The 23,986-nt window shown below is 37.0% G+C and overlaps 1 protein-coding gene across 4 annotated transcripts in view; it reads right to left on the bottom strand.

Moving 5' to 3' along the window:
• The window catches only part of ARIH1 (ariadne RBR E3 ubiquitin protein ligase 1), a 178,946-nt gene that overhangs the window by 56,807 nt on the left and 98,153 nt on the right, over nucleotides 1-23,986 (bottom strand). For all 4 annotated transcript variants that reach the window (XM_073801227.1, XM_019949321.3, XM_019949316.3 and 1 more), the window contains one exon: nucleotides 16,742-16,809. In XM_073801227.1, the coding sequence (XP_073657328.1) occupies nucleotides 16,742-16,809 (68 nt within the window). The remainder of the gene's footprint in view (nucleotides 1-16,741; nucleotides 16,810-23,986) is intronic.

Raw genomic sequence — 23,986 nt, 5'->3', positions numbered from 1 at the left:
ATACTGATAATATTACTTTCAAGTTGCAGTACAAAAATCTTATTGTATAATTTTTAAGAACCTTTCTGTGTTCTTCCATACTTTATCCTTTTGGTTCTAAGCCTTGATGAAGGCAAGTGTATTAAGAAAACTAACCACAGCAAAACAGATCTAAGATAACTCCATCCAGGCTTGAATTAGCAAAATCATAACAGAAACACAATAACTATGCCATCTTCCAAAAAGGCTCCCATTCCCATTTATTACAGAACAATTTAAATACACAAAGCCAAAAGAAAAATAACTTGAACTCCCACATACCCACCATCCAGCTTTATTTATTATTAATATTTTGCTAATTAAAAGACTTTTGGGAAGAATAAGACTTCATTCTCATATGAACTTTCAAGGAAGATCTGATACTACGCCGGACATTGTAAGAAGCAGCTAATAACTAACTATTCCCTTCATAACAGAGAAGAGAGAACTCTACACTAGAGGCCTCAGAAGACACAGATGCTCGTTTCACTGGGTATTCCAGCCACACTTAAATACGCTTGTATCATCTTCACTGGTAGTTGTCCATGTTCTTTGGCTTGATTATGATTATTCCAATTTACCAAGTTCTTCTAACCTGAAACCCCTGGCACTTCAACAACTGTACAGTACCCAAAACATTCTAACTTATTTATACATGCTCATTCTCCTCCCCTGAGGATCCAAAGCTTTTATTAATTTCTCAAAAGAGACCATGGCCCCCAAAACGACAAGAACCAATACTATTTTTTAAAACTATGTTCTACTCTGGGCTTCCCTGGTGGTGCAGTGGTTGATGAGAGTCCGCCTGCCAATGCAGGAGACACGGGTTCATGCCCCGGTCCAGGAGGATCCCACATGCCGCAGAGCGGCTGGGCCCGTGAGCCATGGCTGCTGAGCCTGCGCGTCCGGAGCCTGTGCTCCGCAACGGGAGAGGCCACAACAGTGAGAGGCCCGCGTACCGCAAAAAAAAAAAACAAAAAACTATGTTTTACTTGAAAGAAAACAAAGACAGTGGTTTCTGTGCCCTCTGTCCAGATATGTGCATGCAAGGGAAGTCTAAACCCTCTGCTCTGCTCAGCTCAATGGTCTTTTCCTCCTGTTACACATGAACAGCACAACTCAGTAAATAAAATGAAATAAACTACTTGTGATTTATGCAATAATGGGTCTGATTCCAATTAAAGACAAAAATGATTTCTTTGAGTACAAAAAGAAATACCCTTTTATTATTCTGATAATGGTATTTCAATATATTTAACGGAAGCCCACAGGTTGTCAATGTTAAGAGCCTATAAACCAAAGTATGTTTAAAAATCTCGCTAGGCTAAAACCAAGAATAAGCTATCAAAATATGAGACAGTATATAATTAAGATCATTTTTACATGGTTCCCTCGCAGATTAACCAAACTATATGTGGGAACTGTGCTAGTTAGCGGCAACGTTAATTGCTTTGACTAACAGAAAGAGACCTACAGCTATTTGCAGTATGTCATTCTAAGTATGCAAGAGATAGGAGGAGAATGCTTAGGGAAGTATAGAAAATAGTATCTAACTTCAGGAAGTCAGAATGACTTAACAGTAAATGTGATAAGAATTCAGGGAATAAGGAGATCCAGGGGGCATCATACAACCCAGGACAAGAACTAGAAAACTGCTAGTACTTCAGAAACCCTCCAAACATCCCTTTCTCAGTAACAAGCTCCTTTTTCCCCCAGAGATAATCATTACCCCATTTTTCTTTATAGTTTTACCACCTAAATATGCACCCTTAAAGAATATAACTTATTTTTGCCTGTTTTTGAATTTCATATAAACAGAACCATATAGGGGATAAGTATTCTGTCAAACTTGTTTTCCTTTCACTCAATATAACAGTTTTTAAGATTCATCTATGTAGTCACTCGTAGCTCTAGTTCATTTATATTTAATTGCTGAACAGTTATATAAATATACCACAATTGTGTATCTATCTATAGACATTTGGGTTGTTTGTAGTTTGGAGCTGGTATGGGTAACGCTGCTATGAACATCCTTATATACAACTTTCAGTTTAGACATGCATATTTCTTTCTGTTAGGTACATATATCTGTGAGTGGAATTACTGGGTCAAAGATATGCATGTAAATGCTAAGAGAAAAAAATAAAAATTTTACATTTCTTTCTAAAATCATTTATTTTAACAACTTATCTGTAGACTCCTTTGGATTTTCAATGTAAACAATTCATATCATCTGTGAATATTAACTATTTAGCATCTGCCTTACAACCATTATACTTTATTATTATTATTTTCGGTATACTACTGGCTAGGATCTCCTTCAGTATGAATTGAATGTTGAACATAAGTGAAGATAACAGACACCCATGTCTTGAACTCCATCTAAAAGAAATATTTTCAACATCTCAGCATGAACTATGATATGTCCTACAGATGTTTTTACAGATTTATTAGATTAAGAAAGTTCCCTTTAATGCCCAGTTTGCTAATGGTTTCTTTTTAAAATCATGAATGATTACTAATTTTTAGCAACTGCTCCTCTGCATCTACTGAAATATTATTCTCATTAATTTGTTAACTGACCAACCATATTTAATTGTTTCAGGTTAAACCAACCTAGCATTCCCGGGATAAATCTCAGCTGGCCATGCTGGAATATTATCTTTTTTATGTATTGCTGAATTCAATTTGCAAATACTTTGGGTTTTTGTTTCCTTTTGTTTGCATCTATTTACATGATAAAACCTGTAATTTTTCTTTGGGTTTTTGTATCAAGATTGTGATAGACTTAAGAAGGTAAAAGATCCTCTTTTTCTGTTTTCTAATATAAAGTTATAAGGTTAGAGCTACTGTCTCATTAAATGTTGGTAGAAATTTCTAGTATATCCATCTGGACTTGGACTTTATAGAAAATTTCACTTTATAGTTATAGCCCCATATGGGTTTTTTATTTCTTATGTAAATTTTTATGAATTGCAAATTTCTAAGAACTTATCCATTTCATGTAAAATTTCAAATTTCAACACAGTTATTCACAATATCTTATGAGGCTGGGTTTTTGTGGGTTTTTTTAAGTATCTGCAGGATCCAAAGTGACATTCCTTTTCATTACTGATATTATTTGTGTTTTCTTTTCTTGGCTAATCTCATCTTTTGGCTTCTTAGTCCCCTTTACTGTATGTTTCTTTTCCATTTTATTAAAGTCTGCTCTGTTATTTCTTCTTCTATTTTCTCTTAATTTATTTTGTTGCTCTTTTTCTATCTTGACACACCTAGCTCATTAACTTGAGGCTTAAGATGAATGCTTAGCTCATTACTATCCTGATACATGCAATTAACACTCATTTATACATTTTTTAGCAGAAATTAGGCTGCATTCCACAATTTTTCCCCTTAACATTCAAATAGTTGCTTAAATAGCAATTATGAATATTTGAGACTTTAATCAACACTGATAGAATTTTAAATATTGGCTTAAAAAAATATAAAGGGTAGGTACAACATAAAGCCATCTATATTAATTAAAAGGTAGCACTGTTTCTAAATACATTATCCATGATTACACTATTCTAGCTTAGCACTTATTTTCTTTCACCTACTGAGGTATCATCCTACCACCACTTCCACTTTTGCTATTGAGAAGTCAGCTGTTCTCTAGAAGAATGTAAGTATAATATACACTTTCTATATCTATTTTTCCCTCTATATACATTACATATACACACTTTCACACTTTTTAAAAGTAATCTTTCTTGCATCTTCATTGCTTTTATGGTTTTCTCTTTATTTTTATAGTTTCACTATGATGTTTTAAAATGTGGATTTTTTACCATATTTCATAAAATCTAAAATACTTTGGGGGGCTTCCCTGGTGGTGCAGTGGTTGGGAATCTGCCTACCAATGCAGGGGACACGGGTTCGAGCTCTGGGCCAGGAGGATCCCACATGCCGTGCAGCAACTAAGCCCGTTTGCCGCAGCTACTGAGCCTGCGCTCTAGAGCCCACGAGCCACAACAACTGAAGCCCGCGTGTCTGGAGCCCGTGCTCCACAATGAGAGAGGCCACCGCAATTAGAGGCCCGCGTACCGCCATGAGGAGTAGACCCCGCTCAGGGCAACTAGAGAAAGCCCACGAGCAGCAACAAAGACCCCGTGCAGCCAAAATTAACTAATTAATTTTAAAAAATAAAATAATATGCTTTGGTACCAAAATTTCATGATCTTATCAGAAAGTGAAATGGGAAAATTTTCACGTAAGTCACATTTTCAATCTTGCTGGACTGTAAGGTGCCGTCAATTGAAAGATGCATTCAGATTTCAGACAGATTTCTAAGATGTGAAAAACTACATCTTAGAATCAATGAAACAGTATTTTATTATGCACGGGAACTGTCAAGCTTCTTAGGGCAATTTTGTCTCTTACTAATCTGGAAAATTAGCCATTTTACCTTCATCTCTGCCCCATTTTCTCCTCTTTTTCTAAACTCAATGGAGACCTTCTTGTTCTATCTTCTATTTTCTTAACTTCTCTTGTGTATTTTCCATCTTTTAGTGTGTGTGCTTAATTCTGAAGTGTTTTGATCTTCTAGTACACTAAACCTCTCTTTAGCTTTGTCCAACCTGCTGTTAAATTAATCCACTGAGTCAATTTTGCTTATTTTGTCTAATAAGTTGTTTTTTCAAATCTGTACAACAGCTCATACTTTCTAGTTCCCTTATGATAGCATACCCATTTTAGTCTATGTCTGACTAATTCTAACATCTGGAGTCCCAAATTAGTATGTTTTCATTACAAAAATAATTTGAGGAAGTAGTCTGAGGCCTTACTGTTCTTTCCCTCGAAAAGATTTACACTTGCTTCTGTGCCTGGGTACATTAACAGCCTGGGACCATCTTAATCTAAGTTCAAGGCTTAAGGTTTTCTGGGCCACCCAGATGACCTGAATATATCTTCAGTCTTCAGAGGAGCTGGTTTACCTAATCCCCACTCTTGGTGGGCCGAGAACTCCAACTTTTTTCCCACTAACCAAAGGCCAACAAAAATCACAGCTCAGTCTCTTGGCCACCTCTTCTGGATCAGCACATACTTCTAGGACAAAGCAGACTGCGGTGCTTGGCTCATTTGTCTAGATTTCCACATTCTCTTGGACCTTAAGGCTGTAATTCCTATTTTTCTAATTCTTTGATGTCCTTTTTTTTAAATTTATGTATTCATTTATTTATTTTCGGCTGCTTTGGGTCTTTGTTGCTGTGCGTGGGCTTTCTACTAGTTGTGGTGAGTGGGGGCTACTCTTCGTTGCGGTGCACGGGCTTCTCACTGCGGTGGCTTCTCTTGTTGCGGAGCACAGGCTCTAGGCATGCGGGCTTCAGTAGTTGTGGCACATGGGCTCAGTAGTTGTGGCTCGTGGGCTCTAGAGCGCCGGTTCAGTAGTTGTAGTGCAAGGGCTGAGTTGCTCCGCGGCATGTGGGATCTTCCCAGACCAGGGCTCGAACCCATGTCCCCTGCACTGGCAGGCAGATTCTTAACCACTGCGCCACCAGGGAAGTCCATTCTTTGATGTTCTTGATTTTTTAAAAGATGTTTCAATATTTCATCTAGCTTGTATTATTGTATTTAGTGGATGGAATAGTCCAAATTACCAGAAGTTTCCCAGTCTCCTGTATTTTCTGTCTCAGTTAAAACCCCTTCACATCTCTTACATCAACACTCTGCTTTCAATTAACTGTCACCAACGTAAGTCAAGCCAACATTTTCCTTTTATCTGTATTATTGAAATAGTCTTCCAATTCGCCTTCCTGCCTCCAATCAGCTCATACTGCTACTGTAAGATTTTTTTCTACAATAATGCTCTTGTATTACATTTCTGCATAAAACAACTTACTCAATAGGAAAGAAGTCCAAATTTATTTGCTAAGCATTCAAGGTCCTTCCTACTAAACACATCCAATCATTTCCCCTCTATTCTTCATGTACTCTAACCACTCTAAATCTCATTACCATTCAATATATGTTCCTTGAACTCCCTCCACACCAACTTATTTTCTGAACCTGAAATGCCCAGATTTCCACATTGCCCTTCCACCCACCGCCCTTCCAGGTCCAATCAAATGCCATCTCATCAATAAATTCTTTCTCACCTAAGTCAGAAATAGCCTTTTATGGAGCCAGAAGGGAAAAGCTCCACGTGCCTCTTTGTCTGCGTGGGCCAGAGAGTTCTGCATGCAGACTAGCAGGCCAAGATCTGAGCCACAGCAGCATTTTTATTTCAGATTTTAATAACCTTTTGTATGTGTTGAAAACCAAACCTTTTTAACAAGTTTTTTAAGCTTGTCATAAAAAACAGGCGTCTTTTACAGTGAAAAACACACAGGGGAAAAAATCATCTATTTTGATGCACCCTTTGATAATGATAAAACGCCTCACACATCACTCTCTATAGTGCACAAAATGAATGAGTTCTGGGCTAAGTAGAAAAAAAGGTCATGTTGTTTTTGTTTTCTTTTAGAATCATTACCTTCTACCATCTTTTAACCATCTGATCTCTATAGTAGAAACACTATCATAATTAACATAGTTAAGTGTGAAACTTGTCTTATTTTAATGTAAAGATATGCTTCCTGGGCTTCCCTGGTGGCGCAGTGGTTGAGAGTCCGCCTGTCGATGCAGGGGACGCGGGTTCGTGCCCCGGTCCAGGAGGACCCCACGTGCCGCAGAGCGGCTGGGCCCGTGGGCCATGGCCGCTGGGCCTGCGCATCCAGAACCTGTGCTCCGCTGCGGGAGAGGCCACAGCAGTGAGGGGCCCGCACACCGGGGAAGAAAAAAAAAAAAAAAAAAAGATATGCTTCCTTTTTCCTACAGGCAGTCTCTCTCCTTCCTCACAATCCTACTGTGCAGGTACTATTGTTGCTCTTGTCAATATTTTCAGAAATGTTATTTTTTTTTAAGTGAAATTCTAGCCCACACTTTGATGTCATGTGTTCCCTCTATCTTTCAAATTTCAAGGTTCCCCTTGACCCTCTCCCTTACCCCAGGAAGCCTTGGAGACCTTACCCTGGCTCTCTGGACTTTGCATACTTTAAATAATATAACTACCCTTAATTACCTGAAAAAAAAAAAAAAGCTTCATAATTTTCATACCTTATTACTTATTTTAATGGGTTGTTAATTTCAGTCCTGTAGTTTCATTTTGTTTAGATAGGGCTAGGCAAGAAAAAAAATAAAGACAACCATATTCAGCAGTGGGAAAAAAAAGAGAAACAAATAACCTTTTATGTATTCTCATAAAACTTTGTATCTAAGTACCTTGGGGATAGAAACTACGTATGATACATTGTTGCGTGTACCTCTTCATCACTAAACTTCTGCTCAATGTCTTACACATAACTAATAGGCAAAAACATTCTTGAAATTTATAAAGCAGCAAGATGGCAGGGAGACTAGGGACAACAGAATGGATTTAAAAAATAAAAAATAAAAGGAAATAAGTTCACATCAGGTAACTAAAGGAAAAAACTGCTCCAAGTTCATACAGCTAGTAGGTGGTAGAGCAAAGATCCATGTTCTTAACCACTATAGTATAATAAGACAGTACATTTGCTGCTTTCCACACACTGCTCCCCAATAATACCTGAGTTGTTTAAAGAGGAAAGACCTCACTATACAGAATAGAAATGAATGCTATCACAAAAGCCAGGCATCTGACAAACCAAATTTACTTTCACATTCCAGCAGTTAACTGTGAAATGGTATACTATTATTAATGTGCTTAAGGAAAGCTCCATACTATCATAATAACATACAAGGGCTAACTCTAGTACCTAATCACTAAATGGGTGTTAATGCTTCAGAATGAAAAGTGAAAAGCTATTTGTAACATAGTCTGGAAAAGACTGATATCAGTTTTTAAGATTCTTTGATCATACCAGTCCATTTAAAGTAGTGAGTCATCAGACACCTGTATTTCCCCTCACCTCAGACAGGCCAGTTAATTCATTAACACTCACCTTATATACTGTCAACTAAAATGAGTCTTAAAATACCTGTAAGAGAAGAAATCTCAGCTGCAGGAAAGAAGATAACTGACTTTTTACTTGTTACCAACTTTAAAGGAGCTTAATTTGGCACAGGGTGGCTGTGGTGGGGGTGTTTTGGCTCTAACTCCTGCCAAACGAAAATCTGATTTACATGCACGTAATAAGTTAAATAAAAGTTCTATTGTAGAAAACAAAACCTAGAACAGGCTGAATTTAATTAAAACATTTACTAAACACTAACTATATATATTAGGAGTTGTGTTAGGTGCTAGGAATGAAAGACTAGTGAGGTATTTTCTACACAAGGAACTCTAACAGAAGTGGTGAAATATTAAACCAAATACATATTAAAGCACAAAGAAAAGAGTAATTAACTGTCTTCAGAAATAAGAAAAGTCGTCTTAGATGTAAACCTTAAGCAGGGCTTTGAAGAACAATCAGGACACAGGACAATAAGAAAGGCATGCTAGGAGAGGGCCCATGACAGTATAATTCCAAAGGTGCTCCCTAGAGCTGTGGAGCTAACAGCCTACATTGACACACACAGAAACCCTGTGGTCAGATAAAGGAAACATTTCCCAAGTTGAGGCAACACAAAAATGAATTTGGTGACCACCTTAAAAGTTCTGTACTACTAATGTGTAGTGTAAGAAATAAAGAGGGGACTTCCCTGGTGCTGCAGTGGTTAAGAATCCGCCTGCCAATGCAAGGGACCCGGGTTCGAGCCCTGGTCCAGGAAGATCCCACATGCCGTGGAGCAACTAAGCCTGCATGCCTCAACTACTGAAGCCCACATGCCTAGAGCCCGTGCTCCACAACAAGAGAAGCTACCGCAATGAGAAGCCCGCGCACCGCAACGAAGAGTAGCCCTCGCTCTCCACAACTAGAGAAAAGCCCATGCGCAGTAACGAAGACGTAGCCAAAAATAAATTAATTTAAATAAATAAAGAGAAAATTCAGAAAGGCAGACAGAAGCTGGAATTGTCATAAAAAGAAAGAGAACGACAACTCACTTTCTCAGTCTCTCCTGCTGGGAGGATAAATGCCTGGCAGGAGCAGGGTGATCTTTAGTTTATGTATAGTACTGAAGAAGGGTCAATGAGAAATTCATTCTACCGAAGAGGTAAGGAGATATCCAACTTTCAAAGGCTGCAACAGCAGAAGTACTTACTAGTCATGGTGTCACATGCCCAATATTTGATGCTACGAGCTGTGATGCCTGTGCCCAATGGCAACAGCAACAGCTCTTCCATTAGAATAGTTTGACTCTGATTTCTGGCATTGTCTTGGACTCACATACTTCGTGGCTGATTCTCAATACGTAATGTCTTTTCCACTTAACCTCTTAAAGTTTGTTTACAACTAAAAATCCTGACTGATAACACCAGGAGACGGTTCACCATATGACAAATGAAATAATGGAAGGAACATCCCACAAAAATTATGATAGAATCAAAGCCCAGATGGAAAGGTTGGCCTTAAAGAAGAAGGACAGATTTGTTATTGCTGCATTTCTGATTCTCCGATTTTCTCTGTTTTGCTTCACCTGTAGAAGCATGGGAAGAAACCCAGTGAATAGAGAAAATTCTATTTAATTTGTAAAACAGAAATGAAATAAACCTATAGAGTTGAAAAGCAGAAGGCTGGATAAGAAAGAAAACAGCAAAGATCTGGAAAACGGCTACTAGAGGCAAGAGACCAAAAAGTTAAAATGGCCCCTCCCCACCTGCACCAAAACGTATTTTTAAAAAGAATAAATCACTCGGTTTTAGGATCAGGACAGATCTGTTTAAACTGTAGACTAGAAGGCCGGGGGGCAAGTAAGAAGAATTATTGGCAAGAATCTATTTATACTTTTATTGCCCTCACTGGACCATGAATTCCTCCCTCCAGGGCTGGGACTATGGCTCACTAATGAATAAAATAAAAGAAACATTTGTATGCCTAGTATATGGAAATAAGAAAGAAGAGCAGAGCGGACTAAATTTACAATTACACTTCACAATTTTGACTAAGAATCATCTTTAAGTATGTCAAATGAATCGAAATAACACTTGAATACATTCTGTGTTACCCACTGGGAAGCAAGATCTTTTTTTTTTTTTTTTTTAACATCTTTATTGGAGTATAATTGCTTTACAATGGTATGTTAGTTTCAGCTTCACAACAAAATGAATCAGTTATATATATACATATATTCCCATATCTCTTCCCGCTTGCGTCTCCCTCCCTCCCACCCTCCCTATCCCACCCCTCCAGGCGGTCACAAAGCACTGAGCTGATCTCCCTGTGCTATGCGGCTGCTTCCCACTAGCTATCTACCTTACGTTTGGTAGTGTATATATGTCCATGCCTCTTTATCGCTTTGTCACCGTTTACACTTCCCCCTCCCCGTATCCTCAAGTCCACTCTCTAGTAGGTCTGTGTCTTTATTCCTGTCTTACCCCTAGGTTCTTCATGACATTTTTTTTTCTTAAATTCCATATATATGTGTTAGCATACGGTATTTGTCTCTCTCTTTCTGACTTACTTCACTCTGTATGACAGACTCTAGGTCTATCCACCTCATTACAAATAGCTCAATTTCGTCTCTTTTTATGGCTGAGTAATATTCCATTGTGTATATGTGCCACATCTTCTTTATCCATTCATCCGATGATGGACACTTAGGTTGTTTCCATCTCTGGGCTATTGTAAATAGAGCTGCAATGAACATTTTGGTACATGACTCTTTTTTTAATGTTATGTAACAAAATTTATTGGACATATTGTCTAACTTTGTAATTCCTGGGATCCTAAATAATTACAAGATCATCATACCTTCATTTTTATACTCACGAATTGGGAGGCGCACAGTGTCACCGAGGCTAAACCTCCTTACATTCCATACTTCTTTTCATTTTCCAAGGGTATTAATGGGGTGAGGGGAGAGGGGTGAGGGGAGAGGGAGGAATGGAAAGGGGCCTAGGCATTGGCACTTAAAAAAATTCTCAGGTGATTCTAATGTACAGCCACTTTAATAGTTTATCAATTGATTCTCTTATGTCTCCTAGGTATTGATTATATTGTCTATATAGAATTTCTCTTCCTTTTTTAAAAAGAAAGTGTTTTCATTAAAAATTATAAAGTTCTTCTGTGATTATTGAGGAAAATTCACAGAATACAAAAAAGCATAAAGAATCTTTTAAAAAATCCATAATCCTCCTATCCCCAAAACAATCTTCATGCCACTTATTTAATTTTCCATGTTTTACTTTATTTATCAGAACTTCCAATGCATTTATTTAAATGGTGGTGAAGCCAGTAACTAACGTTTCAAAATTAAATATAATTTTGCTGTAGATTATTAGTTGATACCCTTTATTAAGCTAAGAAATTATCTTTTTAGTTTGCAAAAAAGTTTTTCTAACACAGGGGTAAATGCACAATATTATTAAATACATTGCTGGCATTCATTATAATTACCTTTTGGTTTCTCTTCATTACCCTGTTAAAAGTAGTAAATGTTATAGACAAATCTTTTCTCCAATGGTGACCCATTCTTGCATTCCTAGGAGAAATCCTACTAGACCATTAATTCTTTCAATTCAATTATTTTATCCATGAATTCAAAAGGTATGTTCATAATGAAGATGGTTTTCTTATGCTGTCTTTGTCAAATTTTGTAACCAGGGTTATTCTGATTTGGCTAACATGAATTAATGATGTCCTATCTTTTTCTATGTTCTGAAATAGTTTTTCAGAACTAGAAAAACTAGCAGTTCCTTAAAGGTTTATTAAGACAGAACTTGCCCATAAAATCATCTAGTGCTTTTGGGGGAAGGAGAGGGATCTTTTAGTATATTTATTACATTTTTCCACAGTTGTTTTTGTATTTTTTTTGGGGGGGGGGAGCGGTAATTTCCATTTCTAAGCTTTCAAACTTAATGGTAAAAGTGGTATACACAGTATTAATTTAAAATTTTGAAATATTTTTCCTAACCATAATTATGCATTATTGCCAATATTGTTTATTTGTGACTTTTCCTCCTACCGAATCACATTTGCCAATGGTTTATTTACCTCCCTTTTTTCAAAACAGACTTTACATTTATTTATTCATTCATTCATCCATTCATTCATTTATTTATGGCTGCGTTGGGTCTTCGTTGCTACACATGGGCTTTCTCTAGTTGCAGCGAGCGGGGGCTACTCTTCGTTGTGGTGCGCGGACTTCTCATTGTGGTGGCTTCTCTTGTTGTGGAGAACGGGCTCTAGGTGTGTGGGCTTCAGTAGTTGTGGCACGCGGGATCTAGAGTGCAGGCTCAGTAGTTGCGGCGCACGGGCTTAGCTGCTCCTAGGCATGTGAGATCTTCCTGGACTAGGGCTCAAACCCGTGTCCCCTGCATTGGCAGGCGGATTCTTAACCACTGCGCCACCAGGGAAGTCCTACTTTTTTAATGGCAGTTTCAAGCTCAAACCAAAACTAAGCAGAAATTACAGAGGTTTCCCATATACCCCACCGCCACTCACACACACACAACACAACCTCCTCCACCATCAACACCTCACATAAGAGTGGTATATTTGATGCAATCAATGAACCTACACTGACACATCATTATCACCCAAGTCCATAGTTTATTTACATTAGGGGTCAGTTTTGGGGGTGTACATTCTATGGGTTTAGACAAATGTATAGTGACATATACCCATCATAACAGTTTCATACAGAACACTTTCACCGCCCTAAAAATCCCTTTTGATCCACATACTCATCCTTCCCTCCCTCTAACCACGATCTTTTCATTATTTCCATAATTTTGCCTTTTCCAGAATGCCATATAGTTGGAATCATACAGTATGCAACCTTTTTAGATTGGCTGCTTCCACTTAGTAATATGCATTTAAGGTTCTTCCATGTCTTTTCATGGCTTGATAGCTCATTTGTTTTTAGCAATGAATTACATTCCATTGTCTGGATGTGCCACAGTTTATTCACCCATTCACCTACTGAAGGACATCTTGACTGTTTCCAAGTTTTAGCAATTATGACTAAAGATGCTATGAATATCTATGTGCAGGTCTTGGTGGGCTTAAGCTTTCAACTCATTTGGGTAAATACCAAAATGCGTGACTGGACTGTATGGTAAGAAACTGCCAAATTGGAAGCAAAGTGGCTGCACCATTTTGCAGTCCCACCAGCAATGAGTGAGAGTTCCTGTTGCTCCACATCCTCATCAGTATTTGGTGGTGTGTTTTGAAATTTTTTTTTCTCCCTTGGCCACACTGCGCAGCATGTAGGATCTTAGTTCCCCAACCGGGGATCAAACCCATGGCCCCTGCAGTGGAAGCTCGGAGTCTTAACCACTGGACTGCCAATGAAGTCCCTGTGTTTTGGATTTTGGCTATTCTAATAGGTGTGTAGTGGTAATTTTAACTAGCAGTTTCATTTTAATTAGCAGTGCCCTAATGATGATGTATGATGTTAAATATATCTTCATACGCTTATTTGACATCTGTGTATCTTCTTTAGTGAGGTATCTATTAAGATTTTTGCTCATTTTAAAATTGGTTCTTTTTCTTACTGTTGAGTTCCAAGAATTCTTTGTATATATTGGCTAACAGATATCTTTCGCAAATATTTTCTCCCTGTCTGTGGCTTGTTTTCTCATTCTCTTGATATTTCCCTTTTTAAAAATCCATTTCAAAGAGCCATCTTTCTGCTTTATTTATTTTTGTTCTCTAATTCATTAATGTTGCTTTCATTTTAAATACCTATTCTACTCTCTTTGGGTTTATTTTTCTAACCTTCCTGTTTCAAAGCCTCACTTTGTTTTCTACCTATTTATCTTTTTTCTTATAGATACTAAGACTGTAAATCTCCCTGTATCTCTTCAGCTACATCCCACATTTGCCCTCTCATTATTTAGTTCTAATTATTTTAATAATTTCATTTTGGGATTCTAAGAGTTTTTTGCAAGAGTGAAAATAGAACACATATCAATTTTTCTTGGAATTTATTATAGCCCAGAATGTGATCAATTTGAAAATAATATACTCTGAACGGTACACCAAATACCAATTCATATTTTAAATCCTCTCTATGTTTATTTATTGATAAACAGTCTAGAAGAAAACTCTAGTGTAACAGTTATATGTCGAGACAGCATCCACAAAACGAATAAAATGAATATGTTGGATACGGTTGAAATAAACAATTCAAGATGGCTAAATAGCAGAATGGAGGCAGAAAGAAAAGCAAGTTAGTGAATTAAAGGTAAACCTGAGGAACTTTCACAGACCAAAGTAGAAAGACAAGTACAGAAGAAGCATTTTGAAAAAAGGTGAAAAAAATCCAGAAGTTTCAACATGTAACCAACAGGAATTCTAGAAAGCACCAAGAGAATGGAGAAAAGATAATATTAAAGAAATAACAGATAAGAATTTCCCAAACCAAAAACATGAGTCCTCATACTTAAAGTGCCCAACTAGCTATGTTTTCAAAACCTACTCCAAAATTTCAGAATATTAAGGATTTCTCTTACAGCACTCAAAAACTGATCACATATGAAACCTGACTTAAATGACTAAAGGATGTATTATTCTAGAAGGAAAAAAAGTACATCTAGAGAAAACAGTAGGGTGCAAGAAACAAATTAGCCAAAAAAAAAAACAGAAGTTAAATACATTGATAGTAAAAATGCTTAACATGAAATGAAAAATTCAAATATTATCAACTTATCCAACTGAGAGGGAAAGAACGGAGGACAGAGAAGAAAAGTATGCTACAGTTTTTGTCTTATGCAGGGCATGGATACAAACAGTGTGACTAAATATTGTTATAAACTTTGCATATACATATACATATAACTATGCATATACAAATTGTAAGGGTGACCCCTAGAAAAGCTAAAATAAAATATATAACTTTGAAATTATAACGGGGGGAAAAAGGGAAAGAAAACTTGATCAAACCAAGAAAGTAGCCAAGAAACTAACCAAACAGAAAACACAGTAAATATAAAGCACAAATTAAGGTAAATCAGTAGTGAAATATAAACATATTAGTAATTATGAAATAAAGTGTAGCAGTGCTACTATCAGACAACATAGGATATAGTAATGTGAAACTCATTAAATGACACAAAAAGATATTGCATAATGATTTAAAAACACTGTTTAAAAATTTACAAGTACCCAATAACATATCTCCAGAAGATTTTAAAACAGAAACTGAAATTACAAGGAGAAACTGAAAAGTTCATACACATTAGAAGTTCCCAGAAGCTGCCTAATTTTCAATTCATACTCATCACACTTAAGTTCTACAATAGTTAATTGAAAAATGCTTTCAGCAGTGTCAACAGTGTTGTAGGACAAACTTGAGAATGTCTTTGGAGAGATATATTAATAAGAAACAAACTGTAAATAAGTCTAGTTCAGTAGAAGAGTATCAGATGTAAACAATGAAAACTACTTTTTTCCTAAACTTTCTTGTGTCACAAAGTAAGTGTGAAAATAAATATGAGCAAAATTAAGAAATACCACTGACTTCAAAAAAGGCGGTCAGCTCCACGGGAAAAAGAAAAAAAAGAAAAATCACACTAGTCAAGGATTTTATTCTTCATGAACCTTGGGAAAGCTGTATAGTATGTGTTTAAGAACATAAGCTTTGGAGTCCAACAAACCTGAGTTTGAGTGCTAACTCCTTGCGTTACAAAACTGAGATAAATACATCAAGCTCTTAATTTCCATATCAATTAAGTGGGGATAATTTGTAGCTCCATAAAGCTATCACCTGGATAAAATTAAATAATGCCTGGCACAGAGGACTCAATAATTAAGAATTATTGTTGTTACTATTAAATTGTAGCTGGGGTGCAAGATGTGAGAAACTGGGTAATATTCTTGGTATTATTTAATATCTGTTTTGCAGAGTGCTTTTGATTTTAAAAATCAAATGGGAAATATTTTCCATTTACTTCTCATATTTGGGTTCTCAGTTCATAACAAAAACTAGTTGTAATTTTAAAATTAAAATTGCTAATTTTAGACTGAGAGAATAAGGCTGATAGAATAAAGGCTCTCACCCTACCACAAAGTGCCCCAAATTTCCAATTTAAGGAAGAGAAAAAGATAAAGAATGGCACTATTATTATCATTCTCCAGTCCCAGTAATTTCTTCCCTTTTGGAACCAGAAACATTTCCAGAGAGAAAATACCCAATGGAATTTAATCCTGCACAGAAACCAGAGAACAAACCAGTCAGTCCAAACAGCTGTTTTGGTGGCAAGGATACCCTGAGTAACTTCTTTGTTTTTACTGAAGAAATGTCATTATTACACCTAAGGTAGATTTAAAGGTTTATGGGCATGAAGGTTTTAAGTAATTAAAGGAAGATCTTATTCGTGTGCTCCACGAATATATCAAGCCCTTTACGTATTTTTAGTTCTCAGTACTCAAGAGGATACATTTTAGAAGACACAGAAGCAGAGCCCCCACACCTCACCTCCAAAATAAAAGGAGAAATATTAAGCCTGAGCTCCCTTAACACTAAGTTTATTGCAAAACTTACAGATGGGGAATACATTAAAGCAAATACCACTTGTACACTGGTTTGTTCACATACTTACTTGTGTCTCATAAATTCAGTTCAACAGGCTCTCTGTGTTACTTCTAAGTATAAAGCTGACAATATAGTTCCTTACCTTTCCATTAGCTTCTCTTTATCCCAATTGAAGTGGCTAAGGAGTATTCTTGTGATAGTTGCTGGATTCTAAAGAAGGGGGAAAAAAAGTCATTTTAAGGTAATAGCACTTCACTGACATTTAGTGAATTTTTAGGTTGAATTTAAAGTTCTACAACACCCCACCCAAATTTCCTTTCCTAAGAAATTTCTTTATTCCCCTAAGAAAATACAAACTGTTTATGGAGGACACCAAGGGGGGAAAGGTGTGTGTGGGGGGATGAATTGGGAGATTGGGATTGACACATATACACTAATATGTATAAAACAGATAACTAATAAGACCTGCTGTACAAAAAATAAATAAAATTAAATCTTAAAAAAAGGAAAATACAAAGTTTTAATTATAAGATCAAGACTATTTAAAAATAGTTTGTCACACTAATATGTCAGGTTTCTATGGGATTCTAAAGTAGAATTCAAAATAAGCCAAGAAAAAATGAAATGAAAAACTACTGTATAATTAAGCGCTAATTAAAGTGAACCTTTTTGCATTTAGATTTAACAGACTGCCGCATCGGCACACTGTAAATCAATAAAATTTCTAAAATTTTACGTAATGAATAGTTCAAATGAATCCAAACCATTTTTAATTCAGAAGGTCCTTCAGACATATTTAATGAAAACAACAAAATATCTGTACTATGAAATAATTTATAGAATATAATCTTCAGCTGCTATTTCGTTTCTAGAAGGAAAGGCTACCACCATGAAATAAGCCCAAAGTTGACTGCCTTATCATTCAATGATGTCACAAATACTTCCATTTCCCTTGAAACTAGTGAGCAGAATTTTAACTCAAAAGGCAATGGGCCAATAAAGATGTTAAAAAAAATAAAAATAAAAGATCCAAGAAAAAAAAAAAAAGGCAATGGGGTGGGGAGGCCCTCGGCTGGGGACTTCCCTGGTGGCGCAGTGGTTAAGAATCCGCCTGCCAATGCAGGGAACATGGGTTCGAGCCCTGGTCCAGGAAGATCCCACATACCAAGGAGCAACTAAACCCGTGCGCCACAACTACTGAGCCTACACTCTAGAGCCCGCGAGCCACAACTACTGAGCCCATGTGCCACAACTACTGAAGCCCGTGCGCCTAGAGCCCGTGCTCCGGGAAAGACAAGCCACTGCAATGAGAAGCCTGGGCATCGACGAAGAGTAGCTCCTGCTCGCCGCAAGTAGAGAAAGCCTGTGTGCAGCACAAAGATCCAACGCCCCCAAAAATAAAATAAATAAAAATTAATTTTTTTAAAAGGCAATGGTGGGGGGGCCTTCCCTGGTGGTGCAGTTGTTGAGAGTCCGCCTGCCAACGCAGGGGACACAGGTTCGTGCCCCGGTCTGGGAAGATCCCACATGCCGCGGAGCGGCTGGGCCCATGAGCCATGGCCACTGAGCCTGCCCGTCCGGAGCCTGTGCTCCGCAACAGGAGAGGCCACAGCAGTGAGAGGCCCACGTACCGCAAAAAAAAAAAAAAAAAAAAAAGAATAAAGGCAATGGGGGGCTTCCCTGCTGGCCCAGTGTTTAAGAATCCGCCTGCCAATGCAGGGGACACAGGTTTGAGCCCTGGTCCAGCAAGATCCCACATGCCGCAGAGCAACTAAGCCCGTGTGCCACAACTACTGAGCCCACGTGCCACAACTACAGAAGTCCGCGCACCTAGAGCCTGTGCTCCGCAACAAGAGAAGCCACCGCAATGAGAAGCCTGCGTACCACAACGAAGAGTAGCCCCCGCTCGCCGCAAGTAGAGAAAACCCACGCACAGCAACAAAGACCCAATGCAGCCAAAAATAAATAATTAAAAAAAAAAAAGGCAACAGGGACTAAGAGATGGATGAAATCCAACTCATTCAAAGATACTAGAGCTAGTTACAATGTCAGAAGTGAAAGTCAAACCTGAGTCTGCTTATTTGTACTTCATGTATGACTTTATTACATCAAATAACATTATAAAAAAGGCCTCCGTATATAAACTACTTTTATTTCACCATAGTTAGACAACAGTATTAGTTAACTACTGATTTAGTTAAAAAGTAATCCTGTATAAAAATGTCATGAAAGAAATCCCTATCAATTATTCTCAATAATACCATTTTTCACAGAAAAAGTCACATACATCCACTTCCCCTTTGGCAAAAAAGTCGAAGATGCAGACATTATAAGTCCCAACCCTCCACTCCAGGCACATTTTGCTAATCCATCCAGGTATTCCTTACTTCTTGAGCCCAGACTCCCTTAAGAATCCTCCTTTAACACTTGAGAAAGACACTCCCAATCTAGAAGAATTAATATGTGAAAAGGAACCTATTAGCTGATACTAAGTTGTAATATTTGTACAGAATATAGACATTGTCAAGTGTCCAGAAATATGATACAACAGGTTTTTACAATAGGATTTGCCTACAATTGAAATAGTTATTCATTTAGTCATATGTAAAATAAGGGCAATAATCCTATTAATTGGGAAAATTAAGTCTAGTCGTATCCACTGGGATTTTGCAAATATAACTTTGCGGCATCCAATGCATGATATAATCTCTGCCACTAGACAGCACACTCGGGGGAAAATGTTTCAGGAATTGTTAATTCTCAACTTGCAAAGAGAAAAAAGGGAGAGGAGGGGAAATGCCCTCTTTGACTTAATATTGCTAAATACCTTTTCTGTGTCTGAGTTCAAAAATCGGTCTCGGGACTTCCCTGGTGGTACAGTGATTAAGACTCTGTGCTGCCAATGCAGAAGGCGTGGGTTCAATCCCTGTTTGGGGAACTAAGATCCCACATGCCGAATGGCAGCAGCCAAAAGATTAAAAATTAATTAATTAAAACTGGTCTGATCCAGAGGTTTCCAAACCTGTTATTCGTCCTTCAAAAATTACTATGGAATCTTCTGTTTAAAACAGATTCCTAAAAAAAAAAAAAAAACAAAAAACAAAAAAAACAGATTCCTAGGTTCCACCCCCAAAAGTGCTCATCACCAAAGGGATTCAGAACATTAGACTACTCATCCCTCAGGATGAAGAAAACATGACAATTTTTCTGATTTTAGCTGTTTAAAATTTTCTCTGTAGGTGTAATGTGTTTAATAATGTATTGGAGGTACAGGCTCAAAAGTTTTTCCCAATAGGACATTACTGGAAAATCTGGCTAAACCACATGATGATGCCGGAATATCTACATTCTGCCAGGGCTCTACACTATAGGTCAGAGGCTGTTTCACAATACTAAATAAATATATTTGGGTCACTATCTTAATGCAGCTGGCTCAAGTCATTTACGTGCATTGCACATAAATGGAAAGGTGATGGGGAAATGACATTTATTGTGCGTCTACTGTATTCCAGACCCTGTACAAGGTATTTTAAACATCTCGTTTAACTCTCAAAGCACTCTGTAAGGTAAATACACTTACCTCCCATTTTAAATATGAGAAAACTATGACTAGGCTCCAAAAGGTTACAAAAACTACCCAATATCATGCAGCTAATTTAGTGGAACAGTTGTGGGGACTTCCCTGGTGGTCCAGTGGGTAAGACTCTGCTCTCCCAATGCAGGGGGCCTGGATTTGAGTCCCTGGTCAGGGAACTAGATCCCACATGCATGCTGCAACTACGAGTTCACATGCCGCAACTAAATATCACACATGTGGCCAACGAAGATCCCGCATGCCACAACTAAAACCCACTGCAGCCAAAATAAATTAAATAAATAAATATTTTAAAGCTGATATTTTAAGTGGAATAGTTGTGAATTCTCACCTAGGACAATCTGGATCTAATATTCCTTCGTTTATTCTATATAGGACAATCCAAAGGAATATTAAAGAGTTCATTTAACTACTAGTCATATGTCTAAATATCCTTTATATCCTCCACCAAAGGGTAATTCAGGGCAGGATGAAGAGAGGATGGCAGAAAGCTAAGAGGCACAAGTGAGCTTTCTGAGAGACTGAAAAATGTTCTACTTCTTGAATGTGATGGCTGGTTATATGAGGGAATACATTTATCAAAACTCAAACTATACACTTAAAAATGGGTACCTTTAGTCATACCAATAATGTTTATTTTTATTTAAAAACAGAACAATCTGTCTTCTGGTCCTGACCAAGATGGAGTAATAAACACAACTCTCTCCCACAATTACAACTAAAAACTCTGGACAAAATACAAAATACAACTAACAGAGTACTCTGAACATTAAATAACAGCAGGCAGATTGGGGAGAGCAGTGAAAAACAACAAATAAGATGATGGTGAGTATCGGTTTGTTTTTTCTCCTTTATTTCCTGGCTTTGACACAAGGGTAGGCCAAATAGGCATACTGTATAGTAGGCACAATCAGCAAAAGCTGAAACAAGTGCGTCTTCTTGGCCAGAGGACTAAGGCAAAAGGCTCCTGGAGGTGGAGAGAATACTTTTTTCCTTTTTCCCTTGTTTCTTTCTCCCAGCCCTGCCCTGAGGCCAGTCCCAGCCATGAAACTACACTACTGCAGACCACAGAAAACCACAAGAGAAAACAGACTGCTCTGAACACAGGAACCAGGAAGACGAACCCCGGTGTGAAAAAAAAAAAAGAGTGTGGGAGAATCCCTATTATTTTCTTTTCTTTTTTCTCTTGCCACTTCACCTCAAGGTATGACAGGCAGGAAACTAAAACTGAGAGAACTCCGTGCATCTGGCTAGAGGAATGAAGGAAAGGGCCACTGGGAGATAAGAGTGTAGAGGAAATCACTGAAAGGAGAGATGGAGAAGTAGATTCCTAATTCTGTGTATGAACCAAGTCCTGGGCTCACATGTAAGCTATACATGTGTGGAACACAGCCAAAGAATAGGAGAGGCTTCCAGAACCAGAACCAGAACTATGATATAAACCACTGCCCAAATCCTAGATCAACCTAAGTGGGAATGGGAGGGGCAAACTCAATATAGCAAAGACTTTGAAAACTGAACAGATAATGGAACCAAATCTGTACAAAAAATGAGAAAGAACTTTCAGGTAGAACCTAACTGGGTTGACTTATTTACTAAAACAAAAGATCCTCACCACTCTCTAAAGGATTTTAAGAGGACGCAGAATCTCACACAACATTCCAAACATCCAGGACAGAATCTGAAATTACCAAAGCAAGAACAACAAAAATCTGATCAATTATCAACAGAGAAGACAATTATTTGATTCTGACCCCAAGATGACCCAGATATTAGAATTATCAGACAAAGACTTTTAAAGCAGCTGTTAAAAACATGATACATTGGGTAAGGGTGAACACCTTAAAATGAATGAAAGAAATTCTTAGGAAAGAAGCTCAAATTATAAAAAAGAACCAAATGGAAAATTTTAGAACTAAAAAACCCTAAGATCACTCGATGGGCTCAACAGCAGAAAGGAGATGACAGTAGTCAGTGAACTTAAAGATATGTCAGTAACAACTCTGTGTGTGTGTGTGTGTGTGTGTGTGTGTGTGTGTGTGTGTGTGTGTGTATATAAAAATAAGAAGTCTCAGGGCCCTGTGGGATAATATCAAAAGCTATCAGCCTAGACTTCTATACTCAAAGTATAGTTCAGGAATGAAGACAAGGATACTCTCAGACAAAAGAAAACCAAGAGAACTCATTGCCAGCAGACCTGCTCTAAAGGAAATGCTAAAAGAAGTTCTTCAGACAGAAAGCAAATGGTACCAGAGGGTAACCTGGAATTTCAAGAAACAAGGAAGAGCAACAGAAATGGTAAATGAGTAAATATCATAGACTATTCTTCTCTTCTTATGTTTCTGAAATATATACAAAACTGTTGAAACCAAAAATTATAACATGTCATGGTAAGGTGAAGGGTTAGATGTAACACATATGACAACGACAGTATAAAGGGACTGATAGAAAGGTCATCTATATAGCTATAAGGTTTCTATGTTTCACTTGGAGTGGTAAAGTATCAACTTTAAGTAGACTGTGAAGAGTGAAATATTTATATTATAATCCTTAGAGCAACCACTGAAAAAAAAAGAGAGATGGCTAAAAACACCAATAGAGATTGATCATTTTGTGTGATACTAGCTTTTGGTTTAAAGTATATGTATGTATTAAAAGTCCAATGAAATATCCACCTATTTTCATTTAATTAAGACCTTAAAAATCAGAAACAGATGTTGACCTTTATCAAATGCTGTTACAATATCAAAGGAAATGATCACATTGTTGATCTTTTTTAAACCTATTAATGAGATAAATTATGTTAACATAATTTCTAATAATAAGCCATTCTTGGGGGGAAAAAAAAACACCAATAGATACATGAAGTGGAATATTTTCAAAATCCAATCCAAAAGAAAGCAGAAAAGGAGGACCAAAGAGAAAAATAATTTAAAAGACCAAAATTCAACCATCAATAATTACATTAAATATAAAAAGTGAAGGGAAAAAACCCACTTAAAAGACAGATAACTATACAAAATTATTACGCTGTATACCTGAAACTGATGTCATATGTCAATTATACCTTAATTTTTAAAAAAGAAATCTTTATGCTGCTAAATAAGAGACAGAGAGCTTAGTTTTTTTTTAAGGCAAAACTATATGTTGTTTATAACAACCCATTTTCCAATATAATGACACATAGAGACTAAAAGTAAAAGGATGAAAAAAGACGTATCATGCAAAACACTAATCAAACAAAAGCTGCAGTGGCTATATTTCTCAAAGTAAACTTCAAAACAAGAAAATTTACCAGTGATAAAAAAAAAAACCTCACAATGGAAAGGTCAAGTTACTAAGAAAACATGCACTTAACAACAAAGCCTCATAATAAATAAAGCAAAAACTGTTTAAAATGAAAGAAAAACAGACAAATCCTCAATTATACTTGGAGATTTCAATGCTCCTCTCTCAGTAATCCATTTAACAAGTAGACAGACTATTCGGAAAATAAACCATCTTCTATCAAATAACCTAAGGGCCAACAAGGAAGTCTTGAAGAAAATTAGAAAACAACCTGAACTGAAGAAAATGAAAATACAACACATCAAAATTTGTGAAATGTAACTAACACTGTTTAGGAGGAAATTTATTGTACTAAATGCTTACATAAGAAATGCAGAAAGATAAATGCTTTTTTAAAAAAAAAAAGCAAACTATATCTAAAGCAAGCAGAAGAAATAATACAAAGAGAAGTCAATAAAACTGAAGATAGAAAACCAAGAGAAAATAAATGAAACCAAAGCTAGT

The sequence above is a fragment of the Tursiops truncatus genome, chromosome 2 (assembly GCF_011762595.2).
Source record: "Tursiops truncatus isolate mTurTru1 chromosome 2, mTurTru1.mat.Y, whole genome shotgun sequence".
Taxonomy (NCBI): Eukaryota; Metazoa; Chordata; class Mammalia; order Artiodactyla; family Delphinidae; genus Tursiops; species Tursiops truncatus.
This window is presented reverse-complemented; position numbering and strand designations above follow the sequence as displayed.